Source organism: Peromyscus maniculatus, chromosome 2 (assembly GCF_049852395.1).
Source record: "Peromyscus maniculatus bairdii isolate BWxNUB_F1_BW_parent chromosome 2, HU_Pman_BW_mat_3.1, whole genome shotgun sequence".
Classification (NCBI taxonomy): domain Eukaryota; kingdom Metazoa; phylum Chordata; class Mammalia; order Rodentia; family Cricetidae; genus Peromyscus; species Peromyscus maniculatus.
The window spans coordinates 123913617-123938997 of NC_134853.1; the positions used below are offsets into that span (position 1 = coordinate 123913617).

General features: G+C 41.1%; 1 protein-coding gene across 8 annotated transcripts in view; it reads right to left on the minus strand.

The window, feature by feature from the left end:
• C2H1orf141 (chromosome 2 C1orf141 homolog) overlaps nt 1-25381 on the minus strand; it is a 60256-nt gene that overhangs the window by 17881 nt on the left and 16994 nt on the right. For all 8 annotated transcript variants that reach the window (XR_013049250.1, XR_013049249.1, XR_013049251.1 and 5 more), the window contains exon 5: nt 18794-18858. Coding sequence is in view for 5 of the 8 variants with exons in the window: in XM_042271515.2 (XP_042127449.2) it covers nt 18794-18858 (65 nt within the window). In the remaining 3 variants the exon portion in view is untranslated. The remainder of the gene's footprint in view (nt 1-18793; nt 18859-25381) is intronic.

A 25381-nucleotide genomic window follows, 5' to 3' on the forward strand; every position in this document is an offset into this window, starting at 1 on the left:
GGCCTACCTAGCAAGAGCCAGGCCCAGGTCCCCAGCACACACAAAAAGGAACGCTTAAGCCCCATTCTACAGCACAATGAGATGACTATACTTACACATTCCAAAAACTAGCCCGGAGCATTTTGGGCATGTTTCTCAACATAGAGAAGTAAATGTTTGAGGTGATGGATATACTGATTATCCTGATTTGACAATTACCCATTACATGTGTGCATCAAAATATACATCATAACTGGATGGAGTTATTATGTGCCAGTTAAGACCTTGTCAAAGAACCAGGCCCAAATAGATAGATGGATAACTTCTTTCAGACTTTCATGCAGTAAAAGCACAAAACAAAATCCAAAAAAGAGCTCATGTCAATTAACTTTTTAAAAAAACCCACAACTTTTCAGTTGTTTAAATTATCTTGTATTGTCTTAAACATCAAAGCCTGAAAAGAATCTGCATGTTAATGTCATGCTGTTACTTTTTTTTTTTTTTTTCGTTTTTGAAGACAGGGTTTCTCTGTGTAGCTTTGCACCTTTCCTGGAACTCACTCTGTAGACCAGGCTAGCCTCAAACTCACAGAGATCCACCTGGCTCTGTCTCCTGAGTGCTGGGATTAAAGGCGTGTACCACCACTGCTTAGCAAGATTTTTTATAAATATATATACATTATTTTATAATAAAATGCTAAATAAGATGCTAATTAATACTATACAAAATAATACTTCAAGTGAAGTATTAGGAATGCAAGATCTCTAAGAGATATGTTATAATTCATTCCCCAACAGGCTAAAATGGACAGAAAACAACGTAACATTTTTCGTAACAGTTTCAGTGTTCACTGGCTTGCATGTTTGAGAAAGGGTCTTTCTATGTGGCCCATGCTGGCCTTGATGTTGCAATCCTCTTGCCTTTGCTTCTCTGGTGCTGGGATGACAGGTATGCACCACCATGCCAGGTCCTGTGTGATTGTTTTAATAGCAACATTACCATAAATAGTTTGATAAATCTACACAGAATAGCTATTTTAGCATAATTTTAAAGTTTACAACTATAAAACCAACAACTAATATCATAGCTAAGGTAATGAATCTGTTAGTGTATGAACTGGAAAGGGTGACGGGCACACTGCTGGGGCTGTAATCCCAGCTCCTTCAGAGACTGAGGCTGGAGGAACACAACTTTGAAGCTACCCTTGGGAAGCATTTTACTTATTTTGTTCGCCTCAAAACAAAAAGTGAAAAGAGGCCTGGGGGTTCTAGATCAGTGTTAGAGCACTGTCTACCATGTGCAAGGCTGTAAATTCAATGCCTAACCCCATACCAATAAAAAAAAAAGAAAACAAAAACAAACAAGCAAAAAAAGCTATAACTATCACCATTATTTATGAACTTTTAGGAAGCACAGAGTAGTGAACTAGGAATAATGATGAAACTTGTAAACACACACACACACAATAAAAATGCCTTTAGCAATACTGAATCACCATGAGTAAGCAGTCTCTTATCAGAACTACCTTGCCTCAGATAAACACACACACACACACACACACACACACACACACACACACACACACACACACACACACCATTCACTTAAAGGCCCAGGAGAGTGAAAGAAAGTAGTGACAAAGAGAAACCACTGAAATTTGGAATAACTGCTTTGCAGGGCGTGAAGTTCTGTTTATATGAGGTTTAACTTCACTGCAGGCGGTGGCTGGCATTGCAGGGAGCGGACAAAACTCAAAGCCACTGCCCAGAACATGACAGAGGTCAAAGTTCAGAGCCACCAGAGCTGCTGGAAGCTGAGGGAGGGAGGCTAGGAAGAAGGGTGCCATCAGGAGGCTTTCTGGCCAAATCTCTGGTTGACCCCGGATCCATGCAATTTAGGGAAGACTGTAAGTGGCCAGCTAAGGTGGACACAACTGAGCTAAAATACAAGCTGCTCTTTGTAGTGGGTAGCCATCCCAGCTTGGTTCTGGAAGTTCCAACCCCCATTGAGACTCTGGCAACTGTCACGCCTACGAGGCGGGGCGAGGGGAGGCGCCTGGGGACCGGAGAGCTGGATGGGCCAGCGCTCGCTCTGGGCGCTCTCTCGGTGCCGGAACGCTGACCGGTGCAGATTGACTGTGCAGAGCTCCGGAGAACACCGCTAGACTGCATTACACCTTCCCCAGACCCTGCGACCTACCCAATACTTAATTTGTGAGTTACGCCATTTAATAAATATCCTTTTAACTACGTGGAGTGGCCAAAATAATTTCTCCAATATCTGGCGCTCACGTGGGGCAAACTCCAAAGGCTTGGGCGGCTCCCGCCGTCTCCTCCCTAGCTGGCGGGTACCTAAACCCGCCTGCAAAGTTCCATATAACCAGGGAACACCTACACGGTTCCATTCCCGAAAAAGGGAGCAGCTAGTCCGATCTCAATTCCCTAGCCTAGCCCCAGACCAGCGAAAGAGGCAGGAGAGTGCTAGCTACGATTTCCGCCATCTCCCTCCGACTCCAGCCAAGATCGCCAGCAGGCCCTGTTTCGGAGCTGTACCAACGCCACCTGCTGGCTGAAAAGTGCTACTACACGAAAGGTAAGCATATTGTTTCAAGTAAAGGTACTTGATAATTTTACACCTTAAAATTGACTAACAAATTTTGAGTAATTCGTGTAATATGGCCGATAACATTACCTCACAAGAGTTTAAAAACCTTTTTGCCTGTATGATGAATGACATCTTCCTGGAAATATACGACATTCCTAAGGCATATCTGGGCTATACCATTTTGGCATTCATCATAATAATTCACACAGTGTTCAAACACTGGTTTAAGAACAAAGATGAGTCATTATTGGGACTGATACAGGCTTTAAAAGATAGCAATGAAGGCTTACAGAAAAAGATTCTCTCTCTGGAATCTGCTTTCAAAGACAGCAATGAAGGCTTAGAGAAAAAGATTCTCTCTCTAGAATCTGCTTTCAAAGATAGCAATGAAGGCTTAGAGAAAAAGATTCTCTCTCTGGAATCTGCTTTCAAAGATAGCAATGAAGGCTTAGAGAAAAAGATTCTTTCTCTAGAATCTGCTAATCAGGATTTACAAAACGGGCTTGTACCCAAAATTGATTTTATTGATAATAAATATGAATATTTAATGGATAGAACACTAACTCTCCAGAGTGAAGTTGTGGCTACTCAGACGGTATATAAGGAAGAAAGATTATCGTTAATTGATAGGATAAGGTCCATGGAATCATGTGTTTCTGAGGAACATAAAAACTTCTATGATTCCATGAGAAATATGGAGTCCCTTGCAAGAGAGGAGGTTCACTCCCTAGAACAGACCCTAGGTGCTCGTTTGCAAGTCCTAGAAGAAACTCTCAGTAAACATGACAAGGGAACTAATAAGCAGAAGGTCAAGACCATAGAGGTTGTAACATCTCCAAATGGCTCTCATACATTGGCTTATCCTGTTATTGTCCATGAGAAGCCAGCAGATGACACACACCCCGAGCCATATATGACATATACATTACAACCAATTTCAACAAGGGACTTTAAAAATATAAAGGAAGCAGTAGTTACGTATGGGATACAATCCACATATGTAAAACAGATGTTAAATTCGTGGTCTACCTCACATAGAATCATTCCAGATGACTGGCATCAGTTAATTTCAGCTGTTCTAGAATATAGTCAGCAGTTACAGTGGAAAAGCTGGTTGAGAGAAGAGGCAAAAAATTTAGAACAACAAGGTAAAATCAGAGGTTTTGTGATCTCCCAAGATCAAATACTTGGTGAGGGATGTTTCGCTGACAGGAATGTACAAGCCACTTATGATGAGCATACAATATCCCTATGCCGTACAGCAGCTCTAAATGCTTGGGAAAAAATTCCAGAACCTGGAAAACCAACTGAGGTATACACAAAGATATTTCAGGGACCGCATGAACCCTTCACTGATTTTTTACAAAGACTGAACAGAGCTATAACAAGAACTGTGTCAGACAAAGAATTAAGAAAAGTATTAACTGAGTCCTTGGCGTTTGACAATGCTAATGCAGAATGCAGAAGAATACTTACACCATTAAAGATCAGATCAGCTCCTTTGGAAGAATGGATTCAATATACTAATGGTGTTCAGTCTCTTAACTACAGTAATGAGGCTTGGATAGGAGAGACAAATCCCAGAGGTGAAAGAAGGCCCCGTGTTACCAAATGTTTTAAGTGTGGTACACCAGGTCATATAAGTAAAAACTGTACATGGGGTACTCCTAGAAGCAATACTCCTTCTAGGAATAGCCTAAACAGGAGACCCCAACCACCTCCTGGATTATGTAGAAGATGTGGCAAAGGCCGGCATTGGACCAGTGAGTGCAGATCAAAAATAGATATACAAGGCAACCCTTTACTGGCGGGAAACGCCTCAGGGGGCCTCTTGCAGGCCCCCAAACCAAACGTAGTACGAACATTCCCTGCCACTGTGGAAGAAATTCCTCTCCAGGACAACTGAATAAACCAATGCCTAATGTAAAAACCGATACTGCAATGGATGATAAAACAGCTTTGATAGCTGGATCACAGTTTACAAAGAACACTATAAAACAAATATTTTGGCAGACTTCCATAAATGAACAAAGACCAAAGCTTAGAATTCGAATTAATGGCCTGGTTCTGGAGGGCCTGGTAGACACAGGTGCAGATGTGACTATAATTACACCACAATCATGGCATCCGAATTGGCCTCTTCAAGAGGTAGATGTCCAACTGTTAGGGATTGGCACCCTATCTCAGATAAAACAGAGTTCGAGATGGGTTGAATGCATAGGGCCAGAAGGACAGAGAGGAAGGCTGAAGCCTTATGTAGCAAATGTAGCAGTAAATCTTTGGGGCCGAGATCTGTTACAACAGTGGAATACCCAGATTAAAATTCCTACACTTTCAGAAAAGGAATACAGACCAATGCATGTTTCTAGGAATAATATCATAACATGCTATAAAAATCAGTCACCAACCATTCAGGCTGTTCACAAACAGAGCACGACTGTTGTTGAACTCTCAGAAGTACCAACTGCCTTACCTTTAAAATGGCTAACTAATAAACCTGTCTGGGTTGGACAATGGCCTTTGACAAAAGAGAAGCTACAAGCTTTAGAACAGCTGGTTCAAGAGCAGTTAAATGCTCAACACATTGAAGAATCTACTAGTCCTTGGAATTCTCCTGTATTTGTTATTAAAAAAAAATCTGGTAATTGGAGAATGCTGACAGATCTGAGAGCTATTAATAAAGTAATTCAGCCAATGGGCTCCCTACAGACTGGGATGCCCTTGCCCTCTATGCTACCAAAAGAATGGCCTATAATAGTCATTGACTTAAAAGACTGTTTCTTTACCATACCCTTACAGGAAAATGATAGAGAAAAATTTGCCTTCACAGTACCTAATTATAATAATTCTCAGCCAGTCAAGAGATATCAATGGAAGGTCCTCCCACAGGGAATGTTAAACAGCCCTACTTTGTGTCAATACTTTGTGCAGAAACCATTAGAGATAATTCGTGTAAAGTTTCCACAATCCATAATTTATCACTATATGGATGATATCCTATTAGCTGATCCAAAGTTAGATACATTGGAAAGCATGTTTGAAGAAGTAAAAAAAGTTTTGCCTCGCTGGGGACTGCAAATTGCTCCTGAAAAAATACAAAGAGGAGATTCTATTAATTACTTAGGATATAAGATAGAGCTACAAAAAATTAGACCCCAAAAGGTACAACTAAGAAGAGATAGATTGAAGACTCTTAATGATTTTCAAAAGTTATTAGGAAGCATTTCCAACTTACTGGGTATCATGGGAATACCCAAAGATGGACTACAAAATTTGGCTAATACTCTAGAAGGGGACAAAGAATTAAATAGTCCAAGAGAATTATCAGCCGAAGCTGAGAAGGAATTGGCTCTAGTAGAAAAGACAATTCGAGAAGCACATGTGGATCGTGTGGATCCAGAACTTAAATGCATTCTTGTCATATTCCCCTCCAGACATTCCCCAACAGGTATTTTGATGCAGAGGGAAGATATTATATTGGAATGGATATTCCTACCACGTAAACTAAATAAGAAATTAAAGACTTATATAGAAAAGATCTCTGATTTGATTCAAAAGGGTAAATTAAGACTTCGCCAGTTGACAGGAATGGACCCAGCAGAAATTGTAGTACCATTAACTAATGAGGAAATTTCATCACTATGGAAAGATAATGAATACTGGCAGAGAGCCTGCAGTAACTTTTTGGGAGAGATTAACAACCACTATCCCAAAAGCAAGAGAATAGAATTCATAAAGAAGACTGAATGGGTCCTTCCTCACATTGTACGACAAAAGCCAATTTCTGGAGTCCTCACATTCTATACTGATGCAAATAAATCAGGGAAAGCAGGATATAAATCAGGAGACTTAAGTAAAGTGGTGCAAAGTCCATATAGCTCTGTACAAAAGGCAGAACTGTATGCCATTCTTATGGTACTGATGGACTTCACAGAACCCCTCAATATAGTCACTGACTCTCAATATGCAGAGAGAGTTGTTTTACATATTGAAACTGCTGAATTTATTCCTGATAATACAGAATTAACTTCATTATTCATACAATTGCAGGAAATCATCAGAAAAAGGGAACATCCTATATATATAACACATATCAGATCCCATACAGGTCTGCCAGGACCTTTAGCACAAGGTAATGATGAGATTGATCAGTTACTAATAGGTAATGTGCTAGAAGCTTCAGAATATAAGAAACACCATATAAATAGCAAAGGTTTGAAGAAGGATTTCTCCATCACTTGGCAACAGGCTAGGGATATTGTGAAAAAATGTCCTACTTGTTCCATCTATAACCAAACTCCATTACCTGCAGGGAGTAATCCAAAAGGTATACAAAGAAATGAAATTTGGCAGATGGATGTGTTTCATTTCGCAGAATTTGGAAGATTAAAGTATGTACATCATACCATTGACACCTATTCAGGATTTCAATGGGCAACTCCTATGAGTTCTGAAAAGGCTGATTCTGTGATTACACACCTATTAGAAGTTATGGCCATCATGGGAATACCTGTACAAATTAAGACAGACAATGCCCCAGCATATGTCTCCAATAAAATGAGACAGTTCTTTGCTTATTATAATATAAAGCATGTTACAGGTATACCACACAATCCCACAGGCCAAGCAGTCATAGAGAGATCCAATCGAACTTTAAAGGATATGCTAAATAAACAGCAACAGGTAACAATGACTCCTAGAAATAGACTGCATAGTGCTTTATTAACCTTGAATTTTCTCAATGCTAATGAGAAAGGAACAACAGCTGCGGAGAGACATTGGACAATAGACAAAACTCCTGAGCTAAACCAACCAGTTTATTTTAAGGATGTGCTGACCTCAGAATGGAAACCTGGATATGTTCTACGTTGGGGAAGGGGTTTTGCCTTTGTTTCTGCAGGAGAAGAAAAGCTATGGATACCAACAAAATTAATAAAAATTCGATTCAAACAGGAAAAACCCCTTGATGAAGAGAAGTAAAAGATCATCCACCAATGTGACATCTCTACAAGTTGTAAGAAAAATTTAACAATCAAAGGGTCGGGTAGGGTTCTGTTTTTGTCTTTCCAGGATAATGGAAATACCCATCTTCCAAAACTCATAAGGCCTTGGATATCCGGATGTTTACAGCAGAAAGGAAGAATCTATTGGTACCAATCTACACATGGTAAAATCTCACTGTCTAACATCTTTCTCTCTATCAATCTAGAAAAGTTGTGGTTCCAATTCAATTATAGCCAAGCTGGCTTTGGAGATGGAATTGGCTCACTCCTTCTCTAAACCCAAGCATATTGCTAAAAGAAAAGTTTAAGAGATTCTTCAGTCCCATATCAGAAGAGCCCTCTGGTATGAGACAGAAGGAAACCAATAAAAAGGGACCATTGTCTTCTAAATTCTAATTCTCTCCATGCTTACTCTTGATTTCTCAGAATCCTTTCTTACATGCTATGTCCTCTTTAAATCCAAACCTCCCATTTTTGATAACAAATAAGTTTTTCCAATAGCAATCTCAGAAGTCATCAGAAGGAAGATGGGGCCCCAACAACAACAACTCTACCCAATCCAGAATGATGCCATGGTAATCATCATCATACTACACTTCTTGCCAGAATTTCAGACAATCTTACCTATTACTCTAAAACTTGCTGCAGAACCTACAGTTAGTCTAACTGAGATTTAACTATCTGAGCTTTCTCACAGTACCCAACAGAGATAACATCACCCCCTAAACAGCAGGAAGCAATTCTAAGAAAACGACGCCCCTTCTCCCTTAGGTTTCATAATTCTCAGGGTTATGGATGACGGTTATAGGGTTGGGGGTGGAAGAAAATATTAACTCAGGATTGTAAAAAAAAAAAAAAAAAAAGGGGGTGGGGGGAGAAGAAATGGAACAGATAGGTATAAGATATGATGGTAAATCATTGTATACACTAGTAAACAAACTTAGTAAAATAGCAACCTTAGATAATTTGCACTGTAATTTGTACTCTTATAGATTCTTATATGTTGATACAAATGTAAACTATTTTTATACTCCTGTTTAAGATAATTTGTATATTGATACAAATACAGAACTATATTTGTTATAATGTACATATATTTCTACTCTTATTTGAAACATTTTTATATTGATACAAATGTAAATTTATATCTGTCATACTTTATATATCCTCTACTTCTGTTTAGGATATTCGGTATATTGATATGTATTTAATATTGTTGTCATATTGCATATCGCACTATATATTCCTACCTCTGTTATAAATATCTTGTGTATTGTCACAATTTTGAAGTCATCGTTCTTCACCATACATTTGCTTATAGACTGTTTACCTTATTTATGTGAAGCCTTAGTCCTTAGGTTATTTCGATAGATAATATTTATAGATTTATAGTCGCCTATGCCTGTCATCTCTATAGTTACGTTAGTTAGGTTATCCAGATTTACAGATACATAGGTCAGATGGGCAGGTAATCTTCAAACACTTCATAGACCTGGAGAATATGGCATTTAAATAACTTAGAATTCTGTTGACGTGAGACACAATTGCTCCTGGCTGCACCAATTGATCCCGAGAGAATGTTGGGCTTCTAAGACATTTCCATTTGGAAGTTTGTCTTTTGGCACAAAATGGCCTACTGGGCAAAGAACTGCCCTTGCCTTGATGGCTGACAGTACAAATGCAATGCTCTCCTTTCTGGACAAGCGGGACACAAGGAAAGCGACCACTGTACTCTGCCAAGACAGGGTAAGATGGTCTTTCAGAAATCCTGCTTCTGAAAATGGTCTGTCAGATACTCTAGGCCTGTAGCCAATTTGAATGCACCAACAATGCTGAGAAACATTAGGTGACTGTCCAGGCTGCCAGCTGTCTTGGTCTACTCTTGCAAGATTCCCGAAAGTTGCTTGCATCCATCTACCATTTCTCAGGGACCATTATGTTCCTTCTCAGGTCTTTGATGGGATTGAAGACTAGCAGTTATAGTTACAACTTAGTATATATAATATCTTAGATAGAACATATTAAGTATTAGGTTCAGGTTCTTTAGGATAGGACACCTTTGAATGATCTTTATAACATGCTGTTTACCTATGCTCTATACTTCTCTGGATTTTAGTATGTGTTTCTTGCTTGATATTGTTTGCATTGGTTGTAGTTACATCTTATCAAGGTCATTATCTCTCATTATTTCTGGACAATATTTGATAACCATTCCTTTGTATATAGTCTTGTATTAGTTTAGAACCTTCTTATTTAGACAAAAAGGGGGAGATGTAGTGGGTAGCCATCCCAGCTTGGTTCTGGAAGTTCCAACCCCCATTGAGACTCTGGCAACTGTCACGCCTACGAGGCGGGGCGAGGGGAGGCGCCTGGGGACCGGAGAGCTGGATGGGCCAGCGCTCGCTCTGGGCGCTCTCTCGGTGCCGGAACGCTGACCGGTGCAGATTGACTGTGCAGAGCTCCGGAGAACACCGCTAGACTGCATTACACCTTCCCCAGACCCTGCGACCTACCCAATACTTAATTTGTGAGTTACGCCATTTAATAAATATCCTTTTAACTACGTGGAGTGGCCAAAATAATTTCTCCAATAGCTCTTCAAGGGGAATTTTGTGTTTTGTGCATCACATGGACTGCTAAGACAATGTTTTTTGAAGGAAAAGTGTCGTGAATACAACAGCCGTGACATCCAAAGTAAACCTAAGTGGATGTACAGGGGACCAGGAAATGCAGTCTCGACAGAAGAAAGCCAAGTGAGCACAACCCTAAAGTGACCCAGATGTTCAAACAGATCTTTAAAATGGATGTTCTTGTGTGTAAAATAACGGGTTTCATTTCAACATTTTTATAAGTATATAACACTGTATTTTGATCTGTTAATTCCTCCATTACCCTGCCTTGCCCCAATTCTCGCGTCATTGATCTTCTTCGCCCAAATCTTAAAAACATGGAAATTATAGAGCTAAAAAAAAAGTCTAATACTTGAATTTAAAAACATCTCTGGCTAACTTAAACAGATATAGAAGGAAAAAGCCAGGAACTTACAGAGAGAAAACTGGAGCTTTTATGCATATAAACAAAAAACAGGATTCAGAGACCCATGGAACAATAACTACACAGATAACTGAGTAACAGAAGGCGAGGAGAGGGAGAATGGATTCGAAAAATAATTGAAGAAATGCGGCCAAGATAGTTCTTTTAATTTGGTGAAACACATAATTAGTGAGTTGCAGAACCTCAGTCAATGCTCTGAAGAGTCAAAGCAAAAAAGGCCGTGGGTAGGCACAGAGGCAAACTGCTGAGATTTGGACAGCAAGGTCAGATCTTAAAAGCAGCACAAGAAATAAGATCCAGGACCAACAACTCCAACCCTGTGACAACTCAGCAGAGAATATGGGAGTCAGAAACTGGGAGCCAAAGGATGCTGGCACGTTAACGTAGGGAAAGGGAAAATACCAGCCATATACATATTAGTAAGCCAGAATTCTGTGTCAAGGAAAAACTTCCTTCAGAAATATCTTTCAAAAGAGAACTAAGGATTTGGTGCCCACAAGCCTCTAAAGTATTCTGAAAGAAATTTGTCAAGCAAAAAGAAAATACCAGAAATTTAGTTTCAGGAATGACAGAAAAAAAAATCAGATCTGGTAAATATTCAGTTACTTTTTACATATAGGATTATTTCTTTGAAATATACAAGAATGTCAAAGGCAGAAAATATAATATTTTCCCATGAGGAAGAGCCCTACCATTTTCCTATAAGGAAAATATGACTATATATAATAGTACAAATTATAGAGTAATAATGAGACCTCTACTATTCAAAGCTTTTTACATCAGTAGTATGATTTTACTTTAAACCAAGTATGAAATGGTGATGTGTGGGGTTTTTGTTGTTATTGTTTTTGGTTTTATTTTTTCAAGATAGGGTTTCTCTATATATCCCTGGCTGTCCTGGAACTCGCTCTGTAGACCAGGCTGGCCTTGAATTCATGGAGATCTGCCTGCTTCTGCCTCCTGAGTGCTAGGATTAGGGGCATGTACCACCACACCCTGCTCAGTGATGTGTGTTTTAACATTCATAGAGAATACCCAAACCCCAAACAAGTACTATATGTAAATAAAATAGAAAATGTATGTCATAGAAAATGTAAGTAAAATTTTAATATATATGGTAGATTGAGTGAGGATGGCCCCCATAGGCTTATATATTTGAATGCTTGGCCTCTGATTGGTGGACAGTTTTGGGAAGGATCAGGAGGGGCGGCCTCGTTTGAGAAGCTGCATCAATAGGGACAGGCTTTGAGGCTTCAAAAACAAAAGCCTATACCATTGCTGACTAGCTCTCTCTTTCCTCTTTCTCCTCTCCTCCCCTCCTCTCCTCTCCTTCTCTCTCCCCTCTCTCCCCTCCCCTCCCTTCCTCTGTCCTTTCCTCTCCTCTCCTGTCCTCTCCCCTGTCCTTTCCTCTCCCCTTCACTCCCTCCTCTCCCCTCCCTCTCCTCCCCTCTCCTCTCCTCTCCTTCTCTCTTCTCCCCTTCCCTCTCCTCTCCTTCTCTCCTCTCCTCCCCTCCCCTCCCCTCCCCTCTCCTCTCCTCTCCCCCTCTCTCCTCTCTCCCCCCACTCCCTCTCATCTCCCTCTCTGCCTCTTGCTTGTGGACCAGATGTAAACTCTCAGCTACTGATCCCACGCCATGCTTGCTTGTATGCTGCCATGCTCCATGCTATGATGGTTGTGGACAAACCCTCTGAAACTGTAAGCAAGTCCCAGTTAAATACTTACTTTTGTAAGTTGCCTTGGTCATGGCATCTCTTCACAGCAATAGAAGAGCAATTAAGACAATATAGATTCAAATAACCTCAAAGGTGGCAGGAGAAGGGGAGTATGAGATATTCTTCACAGGCTCGTTTGTTTGAGTGTGTGGTCCCAGCTGATGCTGTCTTGGAAATGGGACATGGGTGGAGAAAGCAGGGTCCTGGCAGATGAGCCTTGAGGTTTACACAGTCTTGCCCTACTTTCAGTACTCACTACGCTTCCTGTTCTGCTGAGATATGAGGAGGTCAACATGCTGCTACCACCATGTTGCTAACTGCCACCTTCCCTACCACGATGGCTTGTATCCTTCCAACTGTGACCCAAGTAAGTCCTCCCTGCCTACGGTTGCTTTTGATAGGTGCTCTGTCACAGTGATGAGAAAAGAGTGAAAACAGAAAATTGTTCAGAGAACTGGGGGCTTTGCAAAGACAAACCTGACTATACAGTTTTTAGGCATTGAGGATTGGTTTATAGGAGGAACAAGCGAATGTATGGAGCGTTAGACTGGAGAAGAATGCCAAAATAAAAGGCATAATTTGTTGATTCTGGTGGGAATGTTGGAAGCTAGATTACAACTAGTCACTTGATAGAAGTGTGGACAGTATAGGCTGGATTGAGCAAAGACTCCATGTGGAATTGGGCCAGAGGGAATTCATGCTATATTCTGACAATTAATTCAGCTGTGTTCTGCCCATTGTACTCAAAATCCAAATCTATTGGTCTAGTTTGAATTCTATTGCTGAGATAACCATAACTAAAACTTCGGGGAAGAAAAGGCTTATTTCAGCTTACAGGTCATGGCACATCAGTGAGGAAAGTCAAAGCAGGAATTCAGCAGAACAGCATGGAGGAATTCTGCTTGCTGGATAGCTCACAGAAATACTTAGCTAGCTTTCATAGATAGCCCAGAACCATCTGCCTAAGGAATGGCACCGCCCACAGAGGGCTGGACCCTTCTATGTCAACTAGCAATCAAGAGAATGCCATACAGATGTGCAATTGAGACTCTTCTCAGTGACTTTAGGCTGTGTCAAGTTGACAGTGAAAGCTAACTAGGACAGCTATATTAAAAAATAATAGACTAAATTGTTTCATGGAACAAATTTCAAAACCCCCTAGCATTTAGGGTGTGGCCTAGCTACTGATCACTGAATTTATTAAGGGTTAGAAAGAGAATTCAGCTACCTCAAGACCCAGCCATCCCACTCTTGGGCATATACCCAAAGAATGCTGATACATACCATAAAGATACATGCTCAGCTATGTTCATAGCAGCACTATTTGTAATAGCCAGAACCTGGAAACAACCTAGATGCCCATCAACGGAAGAATGGATGAAAAAAAATGTGGTACATATACACAATGGAGTACTACTCAGCAGAGAAAAACAATGAAAGCATGAAATTTGCAGGCAAATGGATGGAACTAGAAAAAATCATCCTGAGTGAGGTAACCCAAACCCAGAAAGACAGTTATGGTATGTACTCAGTCATTGGTGGATTCTAGATATAAAATGAACAATCAGACCACAACCCATAGAACCATAGAGGCTATATATATAGCATGGAGGTCCCTAGGACGACTGTGGCATATAATAAATTTCAGTTTTACTCAATTATTGAAAAAAAATAGCCAAATGAATGGAAACACATGAACTATGAACCAAAGGCTGAGGGGCTCCCAGCTGGATCAGGCCCTCTGAATAGGTGAGACAGTTGATTGGCTTGATCAGTTTGGGAGGCATCTAGGCAGTGGGACCAAGTCCTGTGCTCATTCCATGAGTTGGCTGTTTGAAACCAGGAACTTATGCAGGGACACTTGGCTTAGTCTGGGAGGAAGGGACTGGACCTCCCTGGACTGAGTCTACCAAGTTGATCACAGTCCTCGGGGGAGGACTTGTCCTGGAGGAGGTGGGAATGGAGGGTGGGCTGGGGGTAAGGGGAGGGCGTGGGAGGGGGGAGAATAGGGGAACCATGGCTGATATGTAGAACTGAATGGTATTGTAAAATAAAAAATATATATCACAAAAAAAAAGAAAGAGAATTCAGAGCAGAGAGCACATCAGAAATTAAACAAGCATGCCCAAATGCCCTCTAAATATTTATATTTATAGCCATAGATCCATTCTGCTCTCAGCCTTGATCAGGTATGGTTCTCTTTGCAGCATGTAGCAGCCAATCTGCATAACTTGCCCAAGTAATGAGAATAAATGAGAAAGTGCTCAGCCCCAAGCAAGAGATCTGTATCTGTTCCTCCACCAAGGCTCAGTCAACACCATGGAAGAGGGAGTGGAAAGAATGCAAGAGCTGTAGGATGCAGAGGAGAGCCAAGAAATTCTGTCTTTTAGACACAGCACAGTTATTGCACTCAGGAATCCACAGAATCTGTGGTTACCTGCACAAGACATGTACAAGATCAAGCTAGCCAAAATTGTAGTGTGGGTCAGAGAAGAGCTCAAAAGGGTTTGTCACTAACCAAGGAGCTATTGGCAGTTTATAGTTGTGGGGGAAGAAGAATTATTCTTTTGTGGGTTTGTGGCCATTGGTAGGTTTTACATACTTCTGTGGATGGCCCCATACCATGCATAACTGGGCAGAACTAATTGGAATCAGTGGTTTGAAAAATAATAGAACAGGACATGAAGTTGGGAGGGGGAGATGTTGGGGGCAACTGGGGAGAGTTGGAGAGGGAAATGAGTGGGAAGATATCATATATGAATAAAATTAGCACAAAATAAATTAGAAACTATAGCAGAGCTATATGAACAGTGTTCAATTTGATGAGGAATGGGACATAGGCATTGCTAAAATTGTGGACAAGGTTGTACAAATGTTTGTAATTTTGAAGATTAGCACAATTATGGATAAAATTCCCACTTTGCACAGAGACAATGGATAAAGCGCCTTAAGAATAAGACCCAACTCACCAAAAGTTCCAGTGTGTAGCCACATTTGAAATGATTTCACTTGAATACAGGGTGCCTAAGCCAAGAGAGACTGCTAGGAATGCTACTCAGGCAGTGCCTATTAGGAAAGTATTTCCCCAAATTCAGCCAAGCATGTGCTCAAAGGCTACTGCAACCTTAAACGGAGGCAAGAAGTCATCTTTAGTGAGCAGCAGAGCATGATGATAATCCATGTGGTGCTGCTTTTTCAGTCATGAAGGATGAAAGGGTGGCAGGGTGGGGTGATCATGGAAGCAAGCTTGCACCAAGGTTCCAAAGAGACACTGAGACTAGGTAATATATAGCAAAGTTGGATTCCCTTCATGGAGCTCATAAATGGTCTGGTCATATCCCTGGGATATTGGAGATACCTGACACATAAGATGTTTCCCGAGGAAAGCTGCAGACACTGAGTAGCCCAAGAGAGGGGCCACCCGTGCTACAGGCAATAGAGCTGAAGGCAAGGCTACCCAAAGGATGTTGGAGACTAGAAGAGCTCCAGACAGTAGACGTGGAGCTACAGGGGTTGGTGTTCATGCTACTGAGTGTCAGTCTTACTTTGATCCAATTAATTCTTGCCATCCTCCTGTTGCATTTGGGATGGGAATTTTTATCCTATGCCATTGTATGTTGGGAGTAAAGGTCCACACTTAAAAGAATTGCTTTGAGTCTCAGAAGGAACTCTAGATTTTTGGACAGTATTAGAACTGTAAGACTCTGGGGATACTTGAGGCTGCATTGAATGCAGTGGAATGTTATGGTTTAGAGTGAAAATGTTCTCCACAGGCTCATTTGTTTAAAAAAAATTTGGTCCCCTGCTGGTGATGCTCTTTTGGGAGGTTGTGGAACCTGTAAGACAGTTCTCAACCTTCCTAATGCTGTGACCCTTTTACACAGTTTCTCATGCTGTAGCGACCCCCCTCGCCAACCATAAAATTATTTTGTTGCTACTTCATAACTGTAATTTTGTTACTGTTATGAATTATAAATATATGATATGCAGGATATCTGATATGTGACCCCCTTCCACAGATTGAGAACCATAGCTTTAAGAGGTGAGGCCTAGCTGAAAGAACTCAATCACTGTGCAGTGAGTTCCCTAGGCTGATCTGCTTCCAGCCCTTGCTCTGATTTCTGATTTGCCCGGATCTGAGCAAGTTTCTGCTGCCATGCCTTCCTCATGGTGGTGACCCACCTCTCCTTAAACCACAAACCCAAATCAACCTTTTCTTCCTTCATTTAATTGTTTCAGCAACAAGAAATGTAACTGATAAATAATCAGGAGAACAACAAAAGATAACATAACAGGCTGAACTACTACACGTTATGATAACTACATTAAATTTTAGTAAACTAATCATTCTAATTAAAAGTAACTGTTACATAAGTAAAAGCAATTCTGTCTCAGCTGGGGTTTTTATTTCTCTGATAAATCATATGACCAAAAGCATCCTGGGGAGGAAAGGGTTTATTTCAGCTTATAGTTTCACAAGGCAGTCCAACCATCACTGAGGGAAGTCAGGGAAGAAACTCAAATTGGGCAGGAACTTATTTAAAGGCTTAACATATGGTCTGACGTTGAAAGTGCCATGTTCATGTGAAAAAACCCGATATTTAGTACTTATGTGAGGCTGTATTTTATAAACATTTAAGGATTCTTAAATACACAACCTCAACAAGTCTTAATAGAAGTTTAGGTTTAAAATGCCACAGGATATGTTCTTTGATTAAAAACAGAATTAAATTAGATATCAAACATTGCAATGTATCTGGAAAAAATTTAAATATGTGGAAATTCTGCAATACATCTCAATGAAGAAGTCTTAGAAGAAAATAAAACATTCTCTTCAAAGTGAATGACAATGAAAAGATAATAATCAGAATTAATGTAATTTTATTCAACATCACCATTATTTATCTCAACAAAAAACACACGGAATTATTCTAAGTGCCACACTGAGCCACTTTACAGCCGCTCCAGGGGCTGGAGAGACTGCTCAGTGGTTGAGAGTACCTACTGTTCTTTCAGGGGACCTAAGTTCCAAGCACTCATATTTGCAGTGTCACAACTGTCTGTATGTAATTTCATCTCCAGGGGCCCTGGCAACCTCTTCTGGACTCCGTGGGGACCCACACTTATGTGTTCAAGCTTAAGTCACGGTCCACTGAGCGCAAAATAGAATTGTTTGAAGTAAAATTGCCATGCCAAGCTTCTGCGGCTTGAATAGGAAGCATTCCCACGGGCTCACATGTAAGCCCAGTAGCTGGTGTTGTTTGGGAGGTCTTCAGGAGTTTGAGCTTCACTGGAGGAAGTAGAGGCTTCATGTTCATGCTCTACTTCTTGAGAGTAGATTTAGTGAGAGCAGCCAGTCTCTGCTACCATCATGCCTTTCCTGCCCTGTATCCCCTACTGTGACACACTGAATTTCTCTAGAACTGTAAACCAGAATAGCCCCCCTTTTTGTCATGGTATTTTGTAAGCATTAGGAAAAGAAACTAAGACATTAGGTACATCCTCAAGTCCATGCAGAATAATACTCATAAAGAGAAGGCCCTGGCTAATTTTAACCATTAAAATTTTGCAAATTTTAAGTAACATGGCTAGTAAATTATTATGATGAGCAAGTTGTGATGTTATACATTTCTTGGGAGGTTTTTAATTTAGCAGGGATTTAAACAGGTAGATAAGAATAAACTTATAACCTGGGGCATGGGTACTATTAATGCTTTTTTATTTTTAAAATTTAGGAATGTGAAACAAAAAGAATAGGTATATGGCTGGGGGCACAGCTAAGTTGTTGAAGACTTGCCTACAGCACATGAAGCTTTAAGCTCAATACAATACTAGTACTGCCCACCCCACAAAGGATAAAAAAAATAATAGTTACTAATGATCATCATTAAGCATGCATAGTTTCATGTTTCTTTCTCCATGTCAGTAATACTCAGTTAATAGCAAATCAATGTAGACTTAAAAGACTCTTAAAGTAGTTTCCCCTCGCTGATTCTCTGGGTTAACTTATCTCTCTAGTGCCCTAGGTATGACCTGCTGAATAGTGAGTGGCCAGGTGTCTGAAGAGGACAAGTTTTCAGAATGCAGGTGAAGCCCCCTCAGTGATTGGTTGATTCTAAACCTATTTTTGGTAGTTATTGTAACTGTATTATCTAACCATAGCTCAAAAAATGGCCTGAGCTACACATGAAAAGATCAACAGCCTTATGTGTTTATAAGTTTAAGTAAATATTTAAATTAGATGTGCATAGTTTTAGCTTATGCATAATTTTTGTGGTGTTGTTTTCATACATAAGACTTCATATCATATCAGATGAAATTGCTTTACATTTGTACTTTTGGATTTAAAACTTCACTTAAATTGTGATACATAGAAACAAAGTTATTTGAACGAGCTTACATAACTGTTAAGTAGTCACAAATATGCAAATTCCACTCACCTCATTTTTATCCTTAAGAAAATGAAGAGATATAGGACTCAGTTTTAGATTTTCTCCTTTTGGTTCTAAGGAAATCCAAACACACACAAAAATAATTAAAAAAATAACTGCTTCTAATTTCTCTACTACTAGTTAATATTTTAACACAACATTTTAATTGATTCTTTGAGAATTTCATCATGTACCCCATCACACTCAGTTCCCAGTCCGTGATCTACCACCACCCTTGAGACCTCCTGCCTCCCCCAAAATAAAAACAAAATAAAAATTTTAAAAATTAAAAAAATCCAAGTCCAATTTTTTGTTATCTATATACTTCCTGGAGTGTGGTCAAACTCTCAGTGTCCTGTCCCTTAAATGAAACTGAGTCATTCCTCTCCCATACCCCAATTGTGGAGAGCTAACCTCAGCATCCTTATCACACTTTTTAAAAAGAGTTCTCTTTGATGGCTTCCTGTTTAGGCTGTTACTTTTTTACTTTTTGGGGGGCGCAGGAGAGTTGGGAAAGTAGAGGTTGTCACAAAAGCTTTTCCCTTCCCTCTTTCTCAACTGTGCATCTGCAATCATTGATATCACAGCAAAAGGAGATTCCCTGTTCTTTATAGACAATGGGAGCATGGATAATGGGTTTCTGGGGACAGCACAGGTTATGGCCATGGCCACTGGCAAGGCTCTTGGAGGTAGCCTGGGCCAAGGACACCGACATGGCTTCAGGCAGCAGCAAAGACCAGAGATATCTGCTGGCTTTCAGTGGCAACATGGGCCATGGACATCAACACAGACCCCAGCTGCAGTAGGACCCTGGACCCAGACATGGCCCTGGGCAGCAGCAGGGACGGACATGGACATCATCATGCCCTCAGGTGGCAGTGCAGGCCACCCACATCAGCCTGGTCCTCACTGTTGTTCAGTCTCCAGCTCCGCCCCTTTCCACAGAGCACATACCACTCTGTTTTTCTATCTTACCCATCTCTCTATCACATATCTGTTCATCTTCTGCGGCCTGTCCTACTAGTAAATATTCTAGACCTATGCTTTAATAATCCTGTTTGCTTACATATGCAATATTTTTATATTTGTAGAGAGAAATCTACTCCAAAATGACTCTCTTAAATTTTTCATCCCATTTAGTTTTGTAGATATGCATGTACACGGATGCATGCATGACACAGAGCATGTATGGACATCAGAGGACAAGCTGTGAGAGTCTGTTATCTTCTTCTGCCATGTGGATCCCAGAGATTGAACTCAGGTCATTAGGCTTGGCAGCAAGCACCTTTACCAACTGAGTCATCTTGCCAACCTCTGAAATTATTTCCTTTAAAATTGAGGTTTTAAATGATTGAATATAATTTTTAAATATTTATTTATTATACAGTACAATTTTATTTTCTTGGAAAAGGACTTTCTAAATAAAATAGAAGCATGTATATTTTTCAAAATAATATTTAAGTTGTAAAAATAATCTTTAATAAGTCCATGGAAAAGAGAGGTATTCTCCTCAACCTGCATTTCCCTTTTCCTAATTATGAATGTTATTCATTCATGTTATTATATAATAATTTTCTTAATATAAGCATAGTATATGGGAGAAATATCCCAACTTCAGTTTTAGATAATGCTGCAACTCAAACCAAACCCATTTTTGTAAATTATATTATCTTGAAACGTTATCCTCTTTGATCTTTCTGCCTCATCTGTCAGTTTCAAATATTAATAATTATCACACATGGGTGCTTTGATGACTGAATAATATAATAGACATATCAAACAATATGGAGTCTGGTTATTTATTCAATTGATATCTAGTAAGCACTGGTGCTAGGCCCTGAATTGAGAACACTCATTAGCAATACATATATTTTAGTTGGGTGACACAGAAAACCCCAAAGAGTGAATGAATGAACAGTGAATGTGTGTAGGCAGAGAGGAAATCTAGAAGTTGTGTTGAAAGGAGGCTGGTGAAGAGGTACTCATTGAAGAGACAGTGAATGATGTCAATCTATTGGTAAAGTTCAGAACATTCAGTGTCTTTGTAGGGAGAGCACATTTCATAGTAAGGGTGGTGAGAAGCCAGGAAAGAGGCATTAGAATAGGATGCTAACAACCTTTTCAAGGAACACTACAAGTGTACAAAGCAAATGGGTTAGAAACCTTATGGCCATAATGGAAGGCCAGGCAGAGAGTAATAATTCTCTTTTAGAAGGTAACTAAAATGTTATGTTTTTTTTATTAAGAAATTTTGGTCTTTGACAATTTTATGAGTACAAGGCACAAGCCAGTAAGCCAGTAAGCAGTATTCTTCCAGGACCTCTGCCTGAGTCCCTGCCTCAGGTTCCTGCCCTGGCTTTCCTCAATGATGGACTGTGACTCAGAAGGGCAAGCTAAATGGCTATGTTCCCCCATGCATTAATTACTCTTCTGTTGCTGTGATAAAACACCAAGACCAAGGCAACTTATAGAAGAAAAAGTTTATTTGGTCAACAGTTCCAGGTGGGTAAGAGTACACAGTGCTGAACAAAGGTATGGCAATAAGCGTAGGCATGGTGGCAAGATCAGGAAGGTGAGCTCACATCTTGACCCACAAGCAGAAGCAGTGAGAGCAAACTGGAAGTGGCATGAATTTTTAAACTCTTAGAACCAACCTCTAGTGACATACTTCCTCCAACAAGACTGTACCTCCAAACAGTGGCACCAACTGGGGGCTGGGTTTTCAAATGCCTGAGCTGTAGGGGACATTCTCATTCAAACCACCACACTCCCCCAGTTGCTTTTAATCATGGTATTTTATCACAGCAACAGAGAGCAAACAGGGACACCTAGAATCAGAAAGGGTAGCTATTATATAAGAGTTTGGTGCTATTTGCACCTTTGTTACATGTAACTGGGAAGATGGAGAGGATGGAAGAAGTCATGCCAGGGAGCATGCCAGGACTTAAGTAGGTAAAAGGTAGCTGGATCAGGGTGGCAGCCAACGTGGTGAAGATACTGAACTGGAGATGAACTGGAGAGCTTTGAGAATGGGGAGACAAGGAAATCGGGGTGACTTCACACTTGGGTTGCTTCCCAGTCTAGTGTGCTGTGCTGAGGATGCTGGAGGAAGAGAGTGGGAAAGAATGGTTAGCGTGTGTGGTGGGGACAGGCAATCATAGGTCTTGCTCTAGGCATTGGATGCAAGATGCCTGTGTGAGGTCTGAGATATCAGAGAGGGAGCTGACACTCAGAGACACTTATGTATTATAGTTAGAAAGAAAGAGTATAATAGCATTTCTATGGTACATTTGGTGTGTGTGTGTGTGTGTGTGTGTGTGTGTGTGTGTGTGTGTGTGAGAGAGAGAGAGAGAGAGAGAGAGAGAGAGAGAGAGAGAGAGAGAGAGAGAGAGAGAGAGAGAGACCACTGCATGTGTATGGAGGTCAGGGGACAACTTTGTGGAGTTGTCTTTCTGTTTTTACCTTTATATAGATTCCAGAGGTCAAACCCAAGTTGCCACGCTTGTGTGGAAAGTGCCCTTACCCATTGAGTCATTCTCACTAGCCCTGCTTTTATGATATTTGAAACTGTAAGATGGGGCAGGCTTAAAGAAGGGGAGGGTGTGGAACAGGCAGGCTCAGGATTAGTTCTGAGCAAATGTATTTTAGGGGTGAGAACAGACATTTAAGAGACCAAGAAGCGCATAGATAATAAGAAAAACAGGAGATAGGGATCCTATGAACAAAACCTGCCAGAAATAGAGTGTTACACCTGTGTTAGAGATTTATAAACTCTCTGACTCATTAGAAATTCAAGTGTGGGGGTTAGAATAATGTGAATCCAGAGCCAGAAGTCTCTTGGGCTAACTTTAATCCTTTTGAGAAGAGACGGTTGCCATGCTTTAAGAAATTCTTTAAGAGCCCATTTGCACTTCATACTATAGAAAGGAATCTGCATGAACATGTTGTAAGTAGCTGTCTTATTTGATTCCCTATTGTTGTGACAAGACACCATGACCAAGGCAACCTATAAAAGAAAGCATTTATTTGGGGCTCACAGTTTGAGAGTTAGAGTCCATGGCCGTCATGATGGGGAGCATGACAGAAGACATGATGCTGGAGCAGTGGCTTAAAGCTTATGTCCTTATCCAAAAGTAAGAGGATGAGGGAGAGGAGAGGAGAGGGAAAGAGAGGGGAGGGGAGGAGACAGGAGGGGAGGGGAGGGGAGGAGAGGGGAGAGGAGGAGAGATCAAGCTAACTGAGGGTGTATGGTCTTTTGAAACCTCACAGTCTACCCCCCAGTGACATATCTCCTCCAACAAAGCCACATCTCATAATCCTTCTCGATCAATTCCACCAACCAGGGACCAAACATTCCAATGTATTAGCCTATAGAGGCCATTCATCCAAACTCCGGCAGTAGTCCATCAGTACACAGTGCTAATGGTTTATTCTGAGTAAACCTTTAGCTGAGTGTTACCTAGAGTAACTGGGGAGAAGTGTGAAACTTAGAATGAATCCTTGAGTGTGGATGAACCTCTCTGTCACACAAAGAGGAGGTGCGGGGAGAGGGAGAGGAGGGGAAAGTGCAGGAGGTGATGGGAGGAGAAGCATCATGGCTGTCTGTCTCACCAGGAAGACAGACCTAAAGTTCAATATTTATTTATTATCTTACATGACTGTTTTACAATGTGTCTGTACCATGTATGGGCCTGGTGCCAGCAGAGGCCAAAGATGGCAGGGGTTCTCCTGTGACTGGAGTTACAGATGGTTGTGTGAACCATATGGGTTCTGGGTCCTCCGCAAGAGCAGCAAGTATTTTTAACTGCTGATCCATCTCTCCAGTCCCAGACACAGACTTTGAAATGATTATTTGCCTTTATTGTGGTTCTCTGTAAAATGTGTTAGCAGGAGATGGCTAGGGGAAGGCAGATTTTCTGACTTACCGTATTGCCAGCTAAGTAAAGAGCACTTTAAGAATGAAATTTCTGTCTGTTTGTTGGCTTCTGTACTGACAGACATCTTGACCTCCAGGATCCTGGTTACACGTGGCTCACAGAGGTAAAACCTCAGGACCCTCAGTAAGTCATTCAGTTGCCTCAGAGAACCCAAAGCCTGCCTAAGAGCAGAAAGGGTCCTGGAGTTCTGGGGGGAAACACTTCCAAGCATCCAGCAAGTGACTCTGTTTGGGGAGTTGCCCTTTCCTGGCTCTGGCACTGCCTGTCACCTTCATGTGGCAAACTGAACCTCAGTACCTTCTGTGTTGATGTCCAGCTTGTCTGGCCTCCGCCTTAAGGATGTTCTCTGTTGTGTTTCTGTTTCTCCCTAGCTTTACGGCTTGTTTCTCCAAAGTTCTTTTCTATTCTGCTCTGTCTGCGTATTTCAGAGCTAAGATTGTCAGAGTGGGTGACTCAGCCTCCATTCCTTGTGACAGCTCCTCAGGGTCTGTGCTAGCAAATCACTCCAACTTTGCTTATGATTATATAAAAAAAGAAAGACCGCCAGCCCAAGCATAGTTAGCCACAGAACCTGATTCTCCATACCCAGGGGAAACTAAGAAAGACAGGGAAGAAAATGAGGGTGTGTCTGGAGTGGTGTCCCCTTCTTTGACCCAGCAGGGTACTCTCATTGGATGCTACTCATCCCCACTAAGAAGAACCCCCTACGACCCTCCCCTGCCTCAACCTTGACATGGGGAATAATGGGAATAATGACTTGGAGACTACTAGGTACACACCCTCCTTTTCACACTAGACATTCTAAATTGAAGCCATACAGGGCCATCCTGTTGGCATGACTGCCATCCTGTTGGGATGACCACCATCCTGTTGGCATGACCTTGTCAGAGTGATTGGTTTAGTCTCTAGGTTGGCAGTCACTGGGCCCCGCTTAGTGCTATCCTTCTGATGGCTGATAGAGGGCTCATGCTGTCTAAGGCTAGGGAGAAAGGAGGGAAAAGACATCAGGACCATCCAGCTGAAACTCTTACTTTTGATGAGGTGGTCCCAGGAGCAGAGCCTAATTGTAGTATTAATGAGGATAAAGTAGTAGATCTAGAGTGTTGAGTAATAGTCTCAGGTCATGGGGAATTGAATCAGGCTGTATGGGACAACTGCCCCTAGCCATAAAGAATGACTTAGCCCCAGCCTGATTGTTCAGCTTCACCTGCAGAAACAATATGCCCAGGTATCAAAAGCAACCCATCATGTCTCCAGTCAAACCACAAAAACCAGCTGTAACTTCCTGGTAGCTACCCAAGTGTGTGGGTATGTATATATACCTGTCCCCCAGCCCTTCTAAAGGCACTCAACCTTCATCCCGTAGAAAGGTTGGGGCCCATCACTGTTTCAATAAAGCACCCTCAGCCTGTTGATGGAGTCTGTCTGCTTCTGTGTCTCATTTTTCTGACATAGAGAGATAGATTTATCCCAGGAGACCTTAGGAAGAATGGTACCAAAGCAAAAGTGTCTAAACCTGGCTCAGTGGTACAACAAAGGGCTGATGAGAATCATAGGCATTTTCAGAACAGAGCTGTCAAGCACATTGGAGATGCACTGTTTTGGATTCTCAGATGACACAAAAATGTCAAGATGGTGACTACAGTCTATATTTCACAAG